This window comes from Convolutriloba macropyga, chromosome 1, assembly GCF_964194025.1.
Source record: "Convolutriloba macropyga chromosome 1, txConMacr16.3, whole genome shotgun sequence".
Taxonomy (NCBI): domain Eukaryota; kingdom Metazoa; phylum Xenacoelomorpha; order Acoela; family Convolutidae; genus Convolutriloba; species Convolutriloba macropyga.
Window position 1 is genome coordinate 79,055,044 of NC_134468.1, and position 18,004 is coordinate 79,073,047.

Genomic DNA, 18,004 nt, shown 5'->3' on the forward strand with positions numbered 1-18,004 from the left:
TGGCTGTGAACACAAGTATAGCCTTTTATTTATGCCCCATTAGAAAACCGATTAGGCCGCCGTTAATGAATCTATGCGACAAGACATTCAAAAGATTGTTTATCACGCGCAAAACTTATAAATTTGAAGAATTTGAAACGTTTCTCGCTTTAAACTAATTATGCGTTTTCGCTCCCTTTACTTATCATTAACTTAAAAAAAAAACAATCAACACGATGATAGCCTCGCTATCTTTTCGCCACTAAAACCAAAGTTTTAAAATTTACGTCTTTTTTGAAATTTAATTTCGAACTTTGGAACATTGAAGTTAGAAAGTAATTGTAATATTTAAATATATGGTCCAGTATAATAAAATTAAAAAAAATTAAAAATTTTGAAGTCGACATGAATATTGATGAAAGCACCCTGTTGGTTTTTATGTAAGAGTTGGTGACTTTGGAGGTGATATTGCTTGAGAACCATCTAGATAAATGTACTGATTCTTTTTTATACCAACAAAACAGCTCTCACCATCAAATAAGTGTTCAACTTTATCCAATGGAACACCTTTAGTCTCTGGTAGGAACAGAAATATATACAAAATAGAACCCAAATTAAAAACGGCAATCATGAGGAAGAAATATTTCTGGGTCATCGCTTTAGACAATGTGATAAATGTAAAAGATATGATCAAATTCACCGTCCAGTTGCACGTAGTCGAGATGCCCCCGCCTACGCCCCGGCCCCAAATTGGGTAAATTTCAGCGTTTGCAACCCAGGGTAAGGGACCCATGCCAGAGGCGAACCCGGCTAAGTATATGACCATTGATATGACTGTTAGAAATGCGTATTGAGATGGGCAGTAATCGTGTGTCCAGGTGAGACTGTCCGTGCTCATTTCTGATTGGTTGGAACAGGCGCCAAGTTCAGAGAAGTCATCGTCTGAAATAGTAAAAAGAGAAAAAAACTAGAACATTTCAACTGTTTCAATTGGAAGGTCATAGTATCATCATGAATATACAGTAATGGCGTTCTAATGGGATAGACCCCAAATTATGTACGCCATTAAAATGTGTATGAATGTTAACGATGCATAGTCATTATCTAGCAGGGGAAAACATTTCTCAATTTTGTATAATCTTGATTTGTAATTGCTTCTAAAAGGAAAGTGTGAATATGAAAATAAAAACAATCGCCAAGTGAAACCACACTTGATACACCTTGCCATGTCATGCAAGATCATGATAACTCTTACAAAACTTTAAACATCTTGCAAAGATCTTGACAGGCTCGATCGTACATATCTTGATGTTATCTTGCCAATGAACATGCAAGAGTAATCAAGTTTTAGTATGTTTCTGGTCAATATTTATCAAGTTTCGGTTCACCAGGCGTGATCTTAACTCAATTTAATTTATTGTTTTGACCCCTCTTGAGGGGGGAGGAACTATATACTCAAATGTGTTTTTTTTGCTCAGACAATTTCGACCGATCGATATATTCGTCGTACAGAGTTGTGAGTGGTATCATTAAAAAGCCCCTCCAAAGTAGAATACGGAAATGAAAAGATATTTTTTTTATTTTCTTATTTTACATGGAGTTATTGAGGTTTTAAAGTTTTGTGAATAAAAACGGATTTCCGTTGTTTTTATTCACATTTTCTGGAAATTTGCCTTCAAATTTCGTCAATTTTGTTAAATATTACAAAAAATTGTTGACATTAGCACTGTTGATTTTATGTTTAGGAACAACAAAAGCATTGTTGACTATATTGATTTATTTTTTCAGGCTGAAATTTTAGCTAAATTTTTCAAAATTCAGCCTTTTTTTATCAAAAGTTGCCTGAAATAGGCTTTTTAGTCCACTGTGGTTAAATTTGCCAAAAGTACACGCCCCAAAAACAACAAACACAATCTTTGAAAACTACAAAGGAAGCTAGTTTTACTTTCACTTCCATTGAGAGTAGTCTAGAATCAAAATTTTGCCGTTTTATGCTAACTTTATAAAAGGATTATCAAAAAGCAGCATATATTTTTGGTCTAATTTATCTAGATCTACAGCATTCGAAACAATTCAGTGCTTTAAAAGGACAACCAGCAATAGCGGTGCTGGTTTTGGTCCAATCTTGGACTGTTACAATCGAAAAAATATTTCAGATTGTAATCAGTCGGTCTTTTTTAAAAAAATTTGAGCTTTTTTATATTAATTTAAGAATAGAAGAATTCACATCAAAGCTCACTGTTGATAGGTCCAAATGGCTTCCCAAACAATTTCAATTAGTATATCCATTTTCTTTACTATCCATTTTCTTTACTCGAAAAATTGTTGTCGTTTTGACTTTTAAAAGTGTTTGCTTTTTAAATAAACAATGGCATATTGAACTTCTCCACTATTTTTCTTTTAAATTGGTCAGCTTGTATTGTAGTTTCAGCAAAGAAAGACTAAATTTTTGTCCTGTTCTTGCTTTTTCGAGCTTTGAGTTATGGTTTTCTGGTTTTGATACTGCCATATTTCACATTTTGTCATTTTTAGGTTTTGGCCCGTTTTTCAGGTTTTTTTTTCTCGATTTGTCACATTATCTCATTGTTGACAGTACACTTATTAAATTATTGGTGTTCAAAACAGATCACAATTGAACATTTAAAAGTCTTGAAAGATACAGTTTTTGGTTTTAACGGCTTCGACATCCCTTTCTCGAAGAATTTATTTGAATTTTATTACAATTGTCTTTAACTGTCGTTTTTAATGTGTCTTTTTAATCAATTGAAATTACCAGGATAATGACAGGTCTCATTGTCATTTCATGGAGGAATAAATGAGCCTTCGTTCTGTTTTCAGTAGATAGCTGATGGCCTTCAAGAATTTGAAAACAACTGTTTTCAAATATAGAAAAACTCTTTTCAAGGTTTTTAACTTCTCTTTTTTTTGTTTTCTGTCTATCTGTTACCTAATCTTGTTAAGTACAGGTCAAATATGATATTGTTGTTGTCCATGGCAGGTGCAAGTGTACAAAATCTAATGCTTTTCTTAAAGAAATCGTTATGAATTTACTGGATTCGACACGGGTTCTTCGGCACAAAAAATAAACCAATTTTTGGTTTTTGTCTATTTTTAACGCTCTTTTTGTTGATGTAAGACATATTCTGACTTATGAAAATTCTCAATGGAATTTCATGAAAGAATAAAGGAGACCTTTTCTTTTGATTTGAGAAAATAGCTGATGGCTTTCATGACTTTGAAAACATTTATTTTCAAAACCAAAAAACTCTTTTAAACGCTGTTTAACTTCGCATTTTTGTCCTTTTTTGTCAATTTGTTACTTAGTCTCGTTAATTACCGGTCACATATGACATTATTATTCTCGAGGAACGGTGCAAAAGTGTACAAAATTTAATGTTTTTCTAAGAGTCTTATGAATTTACTGACCTCTGCACGGGTTTTTCGCACAAAAAGTTAACTAATTTTTGATTTTTGTCTATATTTAACATCTTTTTGTAGACGTAAGACAAATTCTTAAAAATTACAGGTCTCAAGCGCTTCTTCTGGAGGAATAGATGCACCTATTTATTTTTCATTTTGTAGCTAACGGCCTTCAAGATTTTGAAAATAATTCTTTTCGAAAAAAAGTATTAATTAATTCAGCCCTTTATTTTTTTGGTCTACTTTTTACCTATTCTCATAGATGAGAAGGCCTATACCAACTTTTTAGCGTTCAAGGAAGGCTCATTTGATTATATTTTGAGGGGCCAGACATGGCCTTTCGGCTTCGACAGCGTTTTCTCGCAAATTTTAATTGAAATTATTTTGTTGCCTCTAATTCTTTTTCTTTTTGTAACCGCATAAAAATTGATTAATGACAAATCTTAATGCCCTCATAGAGAGGTTTTATGGGATCATAAACATATGGGCTTTTTCAATTACCATCTAATGTTTTTCCTTCCTTTGAAATTATTTGTTTTTAAAAATATAAGCCAAATTTTTCTTTGCTGTTTTTTTCTTTTTTGTCTAATTGTTACCGAGCCTTCTTATAGAATGTGTTTTGTTGTTAAGTACAAGTTATTTTATTTAGTTTCAGTTTTATCCGACGCCATTTTGAGCTTGTTAGTAAGTTTTTTTTAAAATGGACATAAAGTTATGAGTTATTTGCGTCGAAGGCGATCTTTGGTCATACACATTTTTTTTTGGAAAATACTTGAATTTTTGGGGTTTTCTATCTGTTCCTCAATTGATAGACATTTATGCCAAAAATGTGGATGAGCGGGGTCGGAACTTTATGTGCAAACGCACATTACCGAGCCTCCTTGTTATGAAGATTCCTGCAACTAACCATCTTGATGATAAGGCAAACAGAACGCAAAGTCAAATACACCATCGTTATTCTCATGAAAACAAAAGCCACACTCTGATTTTGACAGACACGAAGAGCAACTTGGTGCTGTGAAACAGTTTGAGTGGACAGATGTATTTTGAGGAATAGGAATTTGGGGATCATCTGTTTCCATGGCAAAATAGCTTCCTGAGAGACAAATGAGGCCCACTGCTGCTAGGGCGAGACTGCCAAAGCCAAGCTTCCGTCTTCCAATCTGAAAAAGAGAGCAGACCTAAAAACTGGCAGCCCACATCAGAAGACCAGTCAAAGATGATAAATTTCTATGAGAAATTACTGTATTTGATCGTTTATTTGGATAAAATTTTGGGTTTTCCCATTATAGCCCCCCACATAGCGTAGTCGTTAGATATCGTATAGCCCCCCTCCAAGCATGGTAATTATACCATAATGGTGGCTATAATTTCGTGGAGAGGGGTATAATGGGAAAGACCCAAAATTTCAAATAAGATCATTTTTGAAAATTCCAGTTTCATTTCCTCAATCATTTGCGTGATGTATAATAATATTCAATGAAACAAAACTTGATAAAGGCCTGTATAATCTTCAGTTTTTGGGCAAAAACTGGGATTTTTGGTCGAGTTCATACGTTTTTTGACGGCTTCCGACGGTTGATCTATTCAAGAGGTCATCAAAATAGTGAACAAACAACGCCGCTGCGTTAAAATCAGTTTGTCTGGTGTTGAATTTTGACAGAAACATACGTTAATAGATATTTCGATAAAATTTTACGGTTCTTTTCCAAAATAAAATTTGAGTACGAAGCTCCCAATGAAAAGAGACAAAATCAAAGTTTCGTGCGAATCAATCCATCTGATTTTTAAAAAGTTCTTTATGAGTTTAAGAAATACAAAATGTCAACAACTAAACGTTCTCAGTGTTGTTTTAATCAATATAAACAACTACAAAATAATACCTACCGTTTTAGATTTCGAATCCATTCTGTCCCCCCCCCCCCAGTGTTTTTTTATGACCCCCAGTTACAAATTATATGTTGTTATATAGCACGTTACTATGTAAGAAAATAGCACGTGCGGCCCGTGGGGGTCAAAAAAAATTATGTTCACTAAGCTGGGGGGGGGGGGGGTGTTAACAGAATAGATCCTAGTTTTCTTACAGTTTTTGGTCTTTTTGAACAAAATTTTTGGAACAACATATTTTGATTAAATACTTGTAGAAAGTGATCATTGAGCATAAAATTTGGCTTCAAGGTATTGAAACAAGTAGCGAAAAGATTGCCTATTTCGAGCGGAGTCGTTCAAATTAAAGCCGTCTTTTGCTGATAGTTTTTTTTGCCTAACAATGATAGAACTAGCCTACCCTCTCTATAAGTGCCATTCCTGCAAATGTGAAGATGAAGTTTGCAGCAGCTGGGATGACAGCTAACCAGATGACCTCAGAAGTAGTTCCGATTCCACTGGAGAGGAGTATTGAGGCACTGTAGTACATGAAGGTGTTGATACCACTCAGCTGCTGTAGAATTTGCATCATAGAACCAGCTGAAAAGAAACGAAACGTGTAAAATTTATCACTAAAAAATACTAAAATCGTAGGGTGTAGTTGGACACTCAGCTCAAATTATCACAAATTATTATTACTCAAATGCTTGAATCTTGATTATTCCAATAAATTTGTTTGCTTAAAATCCAGGCCAGATACCAAACTTTCCTAAGCGCCATTATTTGGGTTGGTGCTAGGCTGCAATTTGTCTTCTTAGTCCTCCATTAGTGATGTAAGGAACTTTCAAAACATTTATTTGATATTTGTTAACTATCGTGGAAAATCAACAGATTTGAGTAAAACTTCTCGAACATGTTTTACAGCATATTATTGATACATACTAACTTATCAAGGCCCGTCTGGTTGATCGATTGCGAACCATAATCTGCAGTTTCTGGAAGGTCTTGGGTTCCTGTTGCAATTTCTCCTTATACATTATGAGCTGGTCCAGTTCCTCAAGAACTTCCTCCTCCTCTCTGATCTTCATCAAGACACTCTTGCAGTAGTCGGGGTGGTCTTTCTTCACCATCAGCCACACGGGGGACTCCGGCATGAACGTGAAGCCAATTAGCTGGATCAGAGCTGGAATTGCTGGAAACATACAAAGGTGTCAACTTATTATGGTGCGGAGTAAGTCTCAAAAAGACCGATAACAAGATTTTTTCTTGACTTATTATTTTACTTTTGCTCCAGTTAACTTTTACTCCTCAACAAATGTGGTCGAAAAAACTCACGGTTTCATTTTTTGGTTGAGCAAATGACGAGAATGACAAAATTTGTGTCGAGCAAAATTATAGATTTTCTACAGCTTACCTAATAAAATCTAAAAAAAATTGTTTCATAGCTCTTTGAGTCCAGCATGGTCTATTCACACCTTTTTTGGTCGAGCATGGTCTTTTGATAGATTGAGACCTAGACTAGGGCATTCCTATTTCTGTTGGAGCCGAGGTTAATATATAAGCAACCTCATAAAAGGAAAAAACTAAACAGTTAGAGTTACAATGCGAAGCAAAATTTAATGCTACATTCTATCAAATCCCTATCGATTTTTTCACGCTTGTCAACAAATCTGATTATTATTTATAGTACGAGAAAATCACGTAGGAAAAGAAACTCAAACATCAACTTGAACTACCTCCACTATCACCAAATCATTGTTCTGAATTATGTATAAATTACGAAGTTCATTAAAAGTAGTATCAGATGCTTTAAGATTGCTTTGCGACGAATTCTTTTATTACAGAATTTTCGATAACGTTTTTGCACAGTTGAAAGACTTCCTATCACGCCAAATTAACACTGAAAAACTTACTTCGTGGAAAACTTCACATTTGTTCTCCATCATTATCTACAATCAATAAGCAAGGCAATTACGACATAAAAACCTACTTGACTAGCCATAGAAATAGAGCTTAAAAATACCATAAATCAGCTGAATTTCGCATTTTGTAATATGAAATTGACATACAGTGCGTATTGAAGAAAAATCGGTGAGCAGTAAGTTACTTGTTACTGTGTCTTGCGTCTGTCGATCAACTTAGTTATTTTACAGCTTACCTCTTAATTTCACCTTTGGTTATTGAAAACGGAATTTACTTGAACAGATTTTTTACACTGGGAAATGAAGTTTCTTAAAAGTTGAGTTGTAATCAGAGAGATCATTGATTCTTATTCTATAGTCAATTTGTTGCCTCAGCTGCTCGCCATTGAGAGGGCGGTGGAACTGTGATTTCTTAGACAGAGAAATAGTAATTTTCAGATTTTTGCCATTTATTAAGATCTTGAATAAAAAAAAGGGAAGCCCCATTTACAAAAACAAACCGTTGTTTTTAATTATGATATCAGAAAGTGGGTGTCATTATCAAAAAAGGTGTCATGCTTTTCTTGTCATTGCCCGGGTCACCACTTTTTTGTAGTCATAGAAGGATCATATATGGTATCATACAAATCATAATGTATTTCCTAGTACGATGCTTGTATGACTACTAAGAAATCATATATGACTACTAGGAAATCATATATGTACCTTGTATGACTACAAAGAAATCATATATGATCCTAGTATGAATACCAAGAATCATACATCTATTTTTCATTAATTTTTAAACCATTTATGTCTTTAAAAAATTTCATTCGGAAAGGACTCACTTATGTGATTCCCCGGCATCACTTTGTGATCCGCCAATAGACCCAAACGTACAATATCATATGCAATGTTGGGCACGCAATTAAACAGTAATTCCAAATACATAAATAAATTTCTAATATTCCCTGAAGCCAGTTCATACCTATAAATGCTCATTTATAAAAAAAATACTTGCAACATTTTTTGCAGATAACCTCAAATTCGTTTTCTGAATATATTTAAGTTATTTTTTTCGCCCACACAAACAATCAAATGTGGAATGCAAATGCGATATATTAATTTATTATGTCCTCTGACTACATTATACGTAAATTTGTGGAACCAATCAATGTTTTATGTGTCATATATGACCTTGTATGGTTTCCGGGAAGTTTTTTCAACATCAAAAAAAATGAAAGATATGCAGTTTTTAGGCTTTGAATTTTTTTGTATGATCCCTGTATGATTTCTAGGAAATCATATATGATCCTTGTATGACTACTAAGAAATCATACAAATCATATATGATGTTGTATGAATACTAGGAATCATATATGACCTAGTATGACTACTAAGAATTGTGTATGATGAGTAACCCGGGTGATGGGAGAACAGCCATTACAGTTAACAGTATTACTCTTTTTCATCATTTCGGGCCTCATTTAGATGGGTGAATTTGGCTCTGGCAGGGATCCATAAAAGGATCCATATATGGTACCAAACTAACCACAGAATGTGTCATTCTTTGTACATTGTTTAACTCAAAATTTTCAATGACATTTGGATGTTTCTTCTTTTTTTCATAAAGTATACATCTGGCGAATTATGATAATTAAGATTTGCAGTGGTGCTCAACATTTGTTGTTTCAACAAGGATAATTATTCAATCATTTTTGAAATCATGCTGGGGTTTTTAATTAATCAATAAGGGAACCTCTCCGTAAATCATTAACAGTGTAGAAAATTATCAATTTTTCTACGATATATAACAATTATAAAAAAGCTATACAGTCTAAATTCATGTTAATCCTGTTCAGTTTGAGATTTGAAATTTTTCATTGACATTAAGAACCAATTCGTTAAAACGGAATCATTCGAAACAACATTAAAAAATAAAAATCGACGTTTGAAAATGGAGAAAAGGATAAAAGTTCCATTACAAAATACCATCGCGAAACATCTGAAAAGCAATGCCTTTGAGGAGCTTGATTCAGACTGTAAAGACAGTTGAACTCTGAGCAGTCTATACAGAGTGACCGAACTGAGCTCTGATTACACCCCGACTCAGTCTTCTACACACACTGTAATTTTATCTAACATCACTCCAAACTCCTTTCAATTTTCATGAATCATAACGTAGAAGTTAAGTAGGATTGTTTATGTGAGAAGAATAAAGACGAGCACCGGGTTACGCCGCAAAACGTACCTTTCTCTCGATTAAATTTGATGGAAAACGTCGGCTTTTTTATGACGCACGCTTTCAGAATAGAGTTGCCAGAATGTATGCACAAAAAGGCAGCAAATATAAACATAGCCGACAGATTGCCGGAAAAGAGACGCCGCTGATGCGCTAGACGCACATCGGGGTTGAAACAGAAAAAGAAAAAAGAAGAGATATAAATTAAGAAAAAAAATTTACTAAGTTTCCAAAATTGTTCTAATTCAGTGTACAGTCCCAGTTGAATTCTAAACCTATACTTACTTCAGCCTATAAACTGAATGGTATTAAGTTTAATAGTAATCTCAGGTAGCAATCGCTCCAACTTAATGCACTATGACTTAATGAACAGGCTTTATCGGTTTATTTTATTTCTTTTGATTTTGCTGTTTTGACATTGACCTAATTCCCTACATTGCATAATTCAATGCGTGAAAGAATTAAGAATCCATTCAGTTGGAACTTAGAATCCAAAAGAGCAAGAGGTAAATCAGAAGTGAAACGCGAAAATCGTGACTAATGTAAAACGAAAAACGTGATCAAAAAGTAAAACGAATTGGAAAAAAAAAAGAGATCACCTATATAATAGCCGTTTGAGAGGCGGACGGTGGCTTTTAATTAGTACAAACTTTCATTAACAGTTGAATTATCTGCCACTGCTGTCCATGATAGCCTTTTGTCGAGCAAACCTGAACAATAGCAACAGGTGTTTGTCAATGATATCCACATCAGGCGGCCATTGTCCGAAATATTGAGTACAAAATTTTTTGATTTTGTCGGGCGTCTTCACGGCTCATCTCTTAAGCTTACAGTTTTAAGTGTGTGTTGAAACGAGTTTTATACCAGGCTAATTCTTCAAAACTGGTTTTACGTGCACTCACTTTCCACAAAGCTTTTTGGAGCCAGCGTGAAAACTTGGGACAGTCTTCGTCACTGAATACTACACCATAAATCACTAATTTCCACAGTATAGGTTACTCTTTCTGAAAAACTAAGATAGTTACAATCAGACCAAGATGAAAAAACCCGTTCAATGATTACCTTCCAAAGTTTTCCTCTCGAAACTAATTGCGGATAATGAGGGCAATTAGTGATTACAAATACCATTTTTCATAACAAAAATTAAGTATTTTAATTGTTTTTTCAAGTAATTACAAACAAAATTCCGGCAATCAATTATAGGCTAATTACATGTTAAAAACTGTGGGAATGCTTTACGTTTATCCGTGAGTGCTCATGGCAAAATGTAAACATTCTCCAAAAAAATAACTAACTCATTTAAACTTTTGCGTAACTATATTCCATCGTTGAATATGGTAGATGAATTGGGAAAACTCGGGACAGAAAACGCAAATTCTACTTTTCCGACATTGGCCAAGTAATGTAGGATAAGGATAGGGTCTTTGTTGTACACGCATAAGGTATCTTATTTACGTTTAACTTACCCTTTAGACCGAAGAAAAAAACTAAATAATTGCAAAGAAGTCTCTGGCAAACTAATTGCGGATTAAGAAAACAGTTATCAGTTATATTAATCAGTTTTGCAGCTATCCAGATCACCTTTCAAGGAAAATTCATTCTTTGAGTTATTTCTCAATTAAATATTAAATAATTTTGAGTATTAATTTTATATAGGCTGATTGAAGAGTTTGTTCAAGCAATCTTTGCTGAAAATCTTGGAAATTTATTAAGTTTATTCGTGATAATGGTTGATGAATTTAGCTATTTTTGTCACTATTGCCCCATCCAGAAACCCCTTAATTACCTATCTGTAAGTTTTGCGGCGTAATGCCGTGGTTTTGGACTAAACTATGTTTTTTAAAAGACTAGAAAAGAAGAAAGAAAACTAAAAAAGAACGAATCATTGTGTTTTAGCGATTACTATTGTTTTCTAGCAATCTTATTGGGACTGTACAAAAAATAGCGCTTAACGTGAACAACAATAAACATGCAATTCTTTTCCTTCTTTCACTGAAGAACAAAATTTCAGTAGAAACTGTTTTGACGACCTACCAGCTAAACCAAGCATATATCTCCACCCATTCTCAGTATCTCCACTGAAAAGACCAGCCACCACACTGGCAACTAACTGACCACCTGTAATCATGGCTGTGTTCATTACTACTAGATTCCCTCTGATAGATGCTGGAGCTACCTCCCCAATGTACATAGGTGACGTCACACTTGCGAGTCCTAGACCGACACCTGAAACAAAATTACATTGATGTAAACCCTAAGCGAACCCCGACGGTTATCTTGTATGATCTTTTAAGATTATTGCCAATGACGGTTATGTTGCATGATGGTCGGTTATCTGACAAGACTCTTGCATTTCGGACGGCTATGTTGCAAGGCTCTAACAAAAAAGGATGTTTTGTAAGAATCTTGCAAAAAGACGATTATCTTACAAGATGGTAAGGTTATCTTGCGAAATCTTGCAAGATATCTTGCAAGATTAGACGTTATTTGACAAGATTTTTCAAGAATCTTACAAGATAACCGTCGGTTTATGACTACGGAACACCCTGATCTTCAGGCATTTTTTACAACTATTTCATTTAAAATGAGCACTATTTGCCTAAAAATCTTTCTAAAAATTAATAATAAAAGATTTGGCAGGAAAAATTGTTGTAATTGTTATTGTCACAGCTCAAGTGGAAGCGTAGCCCGGGCCGAGGATTTTCCCCAAAAATAACGGGGAAAAGAGTGTAAAGAGTGTAAACGGGCTAATATAGACTTCTCAATTCGTCTTTTTCAAAAAGTTGTTAACAAACGTTTTAACTGAAGTTCGACATTTTCTTCACCTAATTGGAGATTTCATAAAAATACTGTATACGAATCAAACTATTGGCTTTTATTTCTACACAATCTCAAAAAGTTCAGTATCAGGGCAACAAAACGGGCTAATATAGACTTCTCAATTCGTCTTTTTCAAAAAGTTGTTAACAAACGTTTTAACTGAAGTTCGACGTTTTCTTCACCTAATTGGAGATTTCATAAAAATTCTGTATACAAATCAAACTATGGGCTTTTATTTCTACTTAATCTCAAAAAGTTCAGTATCAGGGCAACAAAACGGGCTAAAATAGACTTTCTAACTTCTCTTTTTCGAAATGCTATTAACAAAAGATTTTCATTAAGTTCTACATTTGCTTCACCTAATTCGCTCAAGAGTATAATAAAGAGTGGAATAAAGAGTGTAATTATAGTGTATTTTTAAAAGTGTAATAAGGGTGTACTAAAGGGTGTAAAGAGTGTACATTAAAGTGTAATTTTCTCAAAATTACACTCTTACACTCTTATCCCTGCTAATTAAGAGTGGAATTGGCTTTACACCCTTATTCTCGCTTAATAACGGTGGAATATGGGTGTACGCCTCGGCCCGGGAGGCTAGATTTTATAAATTTTTTATTGTTTTTTTTCAACACTGTCGGTTGATGCACTGTAGATACCCTGGATGAAGTCTTGTACCCAAGAAACGTATAGACTGCAGGGACTTTGGTCCTCTTGAGGAATTTTAAGCCTTCCTTTTTTCCATGCCCAAGTTTGATCTGTTCAGTCAGAGTCATTAAAATTTCGGTCAACAAATTTGGATTCTTTGACCTCGTCTATGCAATAATTTTTCATCTCTTGACCCTGCTGAATTGTTAGGGCTGGCTCATTGACTGAAACAGAGTCTCTTCGGTCTTTTTTAAGTCGGCTCTGTGTGGCCCTGGGTCTTATCTAGGGTCTACTTGGCCTGGACCAACGTTAGCCAAAGTTTATAGCTTGTCCGCGACTGAACTCCATCTAGCACTCACCTGTCTTGGGCCCACGACCTCATCCAGGGTAAACTTTTATAACGGAGAAAACAGTGCATTATATGGTAGACTCGTTTCAAAGGTTAAAAACAACCAAATTTGAGTCTGTCGAGACATACATTGCTGGATCGAAACATTCCTTTTTTCTCAAAAATCTTTTGTTTCTCAAACAACTAGTTTTAATGTCAGAGCTAACTATATGTCGTTATTTTTCAAACATTGTCCAGTTAAATTATGAATATACAAAATTTGATTCTGAAGGACCAACCCACAACTATTCGCCCGACTAGCAACACCTCCTTGTCGGGAGATATTGCCATGACAACGGCTCCTACCACAAATATGAGGCTGCTACTCATGATCACTGGTTTCCGCCCACACAATTCATTGAGAGCACCCCCCAGGAGAGAGAAGAGACCTGCCACACCCACTGTTGACGCCACAATCGCCTCCTGGAGAAGGAACATACATTATGACCCGCATATTTTAGCAGTGAATGCGGTGAAAACGGCGAGTTTTTCTTTTCATGGCGTTTCATAAAAATTAACTGCTTCATCCGGGTTCGAACCTCAGCTCTCTTGATAAATAGCCGCAAATTCCTTTCATGTAATCTTATTAGACTTCTGTATTTTTAAATTAGATGCACTCCTCTTTACGTTGAAAAACATATATTGAATCTAGGTAAGATTAGCTTATATGGTGAAAAACAACTTTCACCAATAGCGCAAATCATACGAAGGTTCACCGTTGTAAGATTTGTGTTGATTTTAGCGGTAACCTGGGTCGAGGTTTGGCGGTGAATTCCTGTAAGAAATGCAGTGAAAAAAAATAATTTTCACCGCGTATTTCTTACATCTTTTTGCGGTAAATACGGTGAATTGTTTACTTTCACCTCACTCTCAGTATTTTTAAGAAACAGAAACTTCTTTACACGCGTTCGAACCTCTTGTTTCCTGTATGTTTGCAAACTACTATTCCACTGCGCCAACTCTCACTAGATGCTACGATATTTCTTGTGAATTTAAATCAGATTCAATAAACGTTGGAAAGCAAATGCGGTGAATTTTTCTAAGAAAAGCGGTGAAATGCGGTAAATTATTGTTTTAACCGGATTTACCGCAATCACCGCATTCACCGCATTTCTTACAAAATTTAACCCAAAAAAAACCTCAACCCAGGAAAATATTGAAATATTCATAGTTTCAAGTGCTGCAACTTTGTATATCCACAATATTTGACGCTAAAAACCGCTGACTTTACATTCGATCCGCAAAAAAAAACGAAATGATTTTAATGATTAACATTACTTTGTTTTTCTTTTTGCAATAATAAGCATTTAAGTTGTTATATTGTTTACATCGTAATAAATTTATACACGCTTTTCCTTATTACGATTATCTGATGTGGTGTTTCATTTTTAAGGTTTTCAGCTCAACCCAGATAATATAGTGGCTTCGTTGCCCGAGAAGACCGAACAAAAAGATGGCAAGTTTTTAAGCAGAGATGTCAGCCAGTGAAAAAAAATAAAAGCTTAGAAACTGTTGAAAAGATAGTTGAATCAAGATCGAGTATAGAGTTCATTATTATTATACCATGAATTGGGATCCATGAATTGTGATGATAAATACCCGTCATTTTGGATGATAAGCATTTACATAAAGAGTTCACTTTTCTATGTCTTAATAGTCAGTTCGGAAATTTGTTTCCTATCATGTAATATATTTGAGCAAAATCCAATTGAAAAATTGCAATTATGGCTCTCAAAATTAGTAAAATGGGTTTCAATGAAAGTAGTTTTAAATATTTTTGGAAAGCCACTTAGAATAAAAGTCGTATCTAAGTTGTGGCTACTTGCCGCCCAGCAAAACAATTGAGGCTAAAAGACTTCAGTTTTTGACACTGTCTTTATATACAAATTTGCAAAATTGAGCAAGGCTTTGAAAAACATATTGTTCAGGTCTGAAAGATTAAGACTAAACGGTGAAAACTATTGAACATGTTCAGTTTTTTGTTCCGACCCCACTTGTGGGGGAAGGAACTATATACTCAAATGGGTTTTTTTTTTTTTTTGTTCAGTGAATTTTGGCCGATCGATATATCCGTCGTAGAGAAATGTGAGTGGTATCATTAAAAAGCTGGTCCAGCGTAGAATTCAAAAGTAAAAAGATTTTTTTGAATTTCGTTTTTTTCGAGGAGTTATCGAGGATTGAAGTTTTGTGTGAACAATGGGATCTTTAGCATGATTGTTCACTTTTAGTACAATTTTCTTCAAACTAAGATCTTTTTTACGAAAACATTAATTCAAATTTCTATAAAAAGAATAAATTTTGAGTTCGTAAAAGTTGAATGCAAGGCGATAGAAAGACTAGTTCTGGTCTCATAGAAAAGTTCACTATCAAAAAAAAATCGAACTCTAATTGAGAGCCCTTTTTTTAATAAAACTTTTCTCTTTTTTGCTTTTTTAAGTCACCTAGAGACAAGTCACATTTTATATCGAGGTTCTATTAATGACAAAACTCCGTTATAGTCGAATGAAGCGCAATGAACAAAAAACGTCGTTTTCAAGGAATTGCTCATGTTTTTTTTTGGCTTCGATTCTGAGTTTTCGTAATTTTGAATGAAATTTTGAATTTCTTTTTGAAGTTTTACTATTTTTTTGGAGTCCTATGGTAGGGATTCATTGACTAACAGTGCAATATGTTCCATAATGAGCATTAAGTGAACATGTCTATTTCATTGAGGGGGCGGCTAATGGCTGTTAAGACTTAAAAAATAATTTTTCGAATTTTTTTTTGAATATTAAAGAATCATAATCTTATTATAGTGAATTGTAAGTCAGTCCAGGGGTGAGAGCACCCTCTTCCTTCCTACTGCAACCAAAATTAAACTGGTTAGCGGTTTTATCTTCTATCTATTGGTTATATGACTTCAATGACAAAAAATTTCAATTTTTTAAAATTTTTTTTGGATTTTTACGTATTATTGGTTACTTTTGAAATCTTATCACATTATCCAAATATTGACAGTTCCCATTAGCTTAAAAACGATGTTCTGTGGATGACCAATAAAAATTTTAAACAAAAATTTATGGTTTAAATGGCTTCGACACGTTCATCTTGCACTTTTCTACTGATTTTTTGGTTTTCTCCTGTTTTTTTTTGTTGTTTTAATAGTCATTATACTTACTGTGATCTCATAATGAATACCTATGCATGACAAACATAAATGTACTGCCACCGGGGCATCTTTGAGCGTTTTTATTGACTTCCGTTGAAAGCTATTGAATTTAATGTCTGTTAAAATAAAAATCATTTTTCGAAAATTTTATTTGAACAATAACAATTCCTAAATTTTTCTTGAACTGTTAGTGAGTTTCAGTATTGACTGGACCCACTTGCTTTTTACTGCGACTAAAAATATTCTGTTTAGCTGTTTTATCTTCTAGCTATTGGTTATATGACTTCAATGACAAAGATTTCAATTTTTTTAAATTTTTTTTTGGATTTTTTGAATTATTGGTCACTTTTGAACTCTTTATCACATTATCCAAAGATTATTGTAAACCAATTGGCTTAGAGAGGACGTTCAGTGGATCACAGAGAAAGTTTTCAGAGAATAGCTAATGGTTTAATTGTCTTCGACACTTTCTTCTCGCATTTTTCTACTGATTTTTAGTTTTTGCTGTTTTTGTTATTGTTTTCTGTCATAAGACTTATTGTGATGTCTTTTTAACTATCTATGCATGACAGACATCATTTTCCTCCCTATGGGTTATATCTGAGCATCGTCATTGAGCTCCGATGAAAGATTGAGTTTACTGGCTGTTAAGGGTTTAAAAATAATTTTTCGAAACTTTTTTGAAATTCAACCATTCCTAATTTTTTTTCGTGAATACTCTTGGTCATTGTTGGTTCTAACAGAATCCATTTCCGTTCTACTATAGCCAAAATTAATCTGGTTAGCGGTTTTATCTTCTACCTATTAGTTTTAAAACATCAATGCCACGAGAATTCATATTTTTTTTGGGTACTTTATTTTGTTTTTCGATCCTTTTGAAATCTTATCACATCATCTTACTGCTGAGAGTCCCTATTGGTTTAGGGAAGAAGTTCAACGGATCATAAATAAAGTTTTCAGGGAAGAGCTTATGATTTGAGTTGCTTCGACATTTTCTTCAGGCACTTTTCTACTGAATTTGTGGTTTTTGCCTCTCTCTGTTGTTGTTTTCATAGTCATTAACTTGTTGTAAGGTCTTATTGATGAAATACGATTGGCAAAAAAACTTATTGTCCCCTCGAGGCATCATTTATTGTATATACTGGCTTCCGTTGAAGGCTAATGAATTTAATGGCGTTGATAATACGTGTTTTCCCGCAATTTTCGTGCGTCTAATGTATTTGTTTATATTTGTTGATTTTTTGAAATAATATTGATAAAAAAGGTTTTCCCATTGCTCCTGAAAAATTAATTTAAAATTGAAGAGTGTTTAGTGAAAAGTTCATTTTTTTAATGCCTTCGACCCTTTTGTCGCTCAATTTTTTTTCCTGAATTCGCTGTTTTTGTTCTTTAGGTAGCCGTAAATTGCTCACAGATCTCATAGGCTTGTAATTGAGGACTGAATGAATGATGTTGCTCGAAACATTCAGTATATAGCGAATAGGTTCCTTTCGTCAAATTTAACTTCTATTCATCAATCAGATGTCCCATCGAATTTCGTGTATTTCAAGAAATAACATATATATTGATATTATGTGCCACTGTTGTTTCGTTTTTCT

At 34.1% G+C, this 18,004-nt stretch overlaps 1 protein-coding gene across 2 annotated transcripts in view; it reads right to left on the reverse strand.

Annotated features, from left to right (window-relative positions):
* Positions 1 to 18,004, reverse strand: part of LOC142343053 (proton myo-inositol cotransporter-like) — a 44,597-nt gene that overhangs the window by 16,459 nt on the left and 10,134 nt on the right. Inside the window, exons 3-8 of one of the 2 annotated variants that reach the window (XM_075394750.1) lie at positions 13,498 to 13,681; positions 11,443 to 11,634; positions 6,212 to 6,457; positions 5,687 to 5,865; positions 4,307 to 4,562; positions 680 to 921 (exon numbers count right to left, since the gene is read on the reverse strand). In XM_075394750.1, the coding sequence (XP_075250865.1) occupies positions 680 to 921; positions 4,307 to 4,562; positions 5,687 to 5,865; positions 6,212 to 6,457; positions 11,443 to 11,634; positions 13,498 to 13,681 (1,299 nt within the window). Of the gene's footprint in view, positions 1 to 267; positions 922 to 4,306; positions 4,563 to 5,686; positions 5,866 to 6,211; positions 6,458 to 11,442; positions 11,635 to 13,497; positions 13,682 to 18,004 lie in introns of those variants that run through there. The other variant, XM_075394743.1, reaches the window with a different exon arrangement.